General features: G+C 51.8%; 1 protein-coding gene across 1 annotated transcript in view; it reads right to left on the bottom strand.

Annotated features, from left to right (window-relative positions):
• Positions 1 to 24: 24 nt before the first annotated feature.
• The window catches only part of LOC107579475 (uncharacterized), a gene marked incomplete at its 5' end in the record, with an annotated part of 4,170 nt that continues 2,914 nt past the window's right edge, over positions 25 to 1,280 (bottom strand). The window contains one exon of the mRNA XM_016265306.1: positions 25 to 1,274. Coding sequence (XP_016120792.1) covers positions 144 to 1,274 — 1,131 coding nt within the window. The remainder of the gene's footprint in view (positions 1,275 to 1,280) is intronic.

Raw genomic sequence — 1,280 nt, 5'->3', positions numbered from 1 at the left:
TGTTATTGCACTTAAATAGCTACAAATCCATTTCTATTCATAACATTAATCTATAAATGTACAAAATCTGAAAAAACCTTTCAAATGAAGTACAACATGTGACACTGTTTGTCACTGCAACGTCATGTCAGCTACCCGTATTTTTAAACTACCTCACAGTCCCTATGTGGCACAGCCCATAGCCTTCCACTCCTGTATATAAATTTGACCTCACACTCCAACCCAGAGGTCTCGACCTTAAAGCAGCATCCTTCATCCTTAAGCTGAGCAGAGTGTCTCTGAGCCAGCGCCTGTAGCTCATCCCAGCCGTTACTTTCTCCCTCTCTGACCCACACTTTCCCTCCTACCTCAGCCAGAACGTTGCAACCGCACCACTGCATGTCACGCAGCCCTTCTGCTTTGAGCAGATACATACATGCGCAGCGTGGTGCGCACACCTTGAAGAGCCCCCTTCCTTCTTCGTAGCAAAGGCAGTACAGTCGTACCAGGAATGAAGTGGGTTCTGACATGATAAAACAAAGGACCTCCTCCACCCCATTGTCGATGGCGACAGGCCCGTGAACCCTGCTGACGGAAAACAGCTTTGCGGGACCGAGAATTCGTACCGATTCGAGAATAAATTGGAAGTTGTGGTGCTCGCCGAGTTGTAAGTAGCCCTGTAATTCGGAGAGGGTCTCCTGGTGGAGCTGCATGAGAGAGCCCAAGCCCAGCTGCGCAGGATTGAACTCCAACACTGAAAGCAAGCGATGGTGAACTCCCGCGTCAAAAACATCAGAGTTAAAAGAAGGATTTGACAAGACAAACCGCACATGCTGAATGACCGTAGCAATGGGCGCATTTGAAAAGTCAACGGTGGTTCGTTTGGGCTGCACTACATCGAGGAGACGTGCGATACGAACGCACACCTCCAAGTACTGTCTAGCAAGAAGAGTTGCGTCCTGGTCCGCAGAGGATGGAACCATGCTGCTCAGAGCTTTACGGATGACCCGCGCAGAGACACCCTGGAAGGAAGTGACCCGGTGTAGCCTGCTGGGCCTGCAAGAAAACAAACCCTCAACTGAAGAGGACAGCTGGAGGCCTTCCTGGAGGGGATGCAGGTCTCGTAGCACCTGAGCAAGGACTCTCACGCTCTGCAGCAAACTCTCAGCATCCCCGTCGCTCCAGCACTGCTCAACTTCCTGCAGCAGTGCGGCCTCCACTCTGCCACTGGCACTCAGCTGCTCGATCATACCTAGTATGCCTCCGCTAGGCTTCGCCTCCGGCTCCTCCAGAACCTCTGC

This window comes from Sinocyclocheilus grahami, unplaced genomic scaffold (genome assembly GCF_001515645.1).
Source record: "Sinocyclocheilus grahami isolate Dianchi unplaced genomic scaffold, SAMN03320097.WGS_v1.1 scaffold17640.1, whole genome shotgun sequence".
Classification (NCBI taxonomy): domain Eukaryota; kingdom Metazoa; phylum Chordata; class Actinopteri; order Cypriniformes; family Cyprinidae; genus Sinocyclocheilus; species Sinocyclocheilus grahami.
Note: the sequence above shows the minus strand (reverse complement) of the source record. Positions and strands in the feature narration are given on the sequence as shown.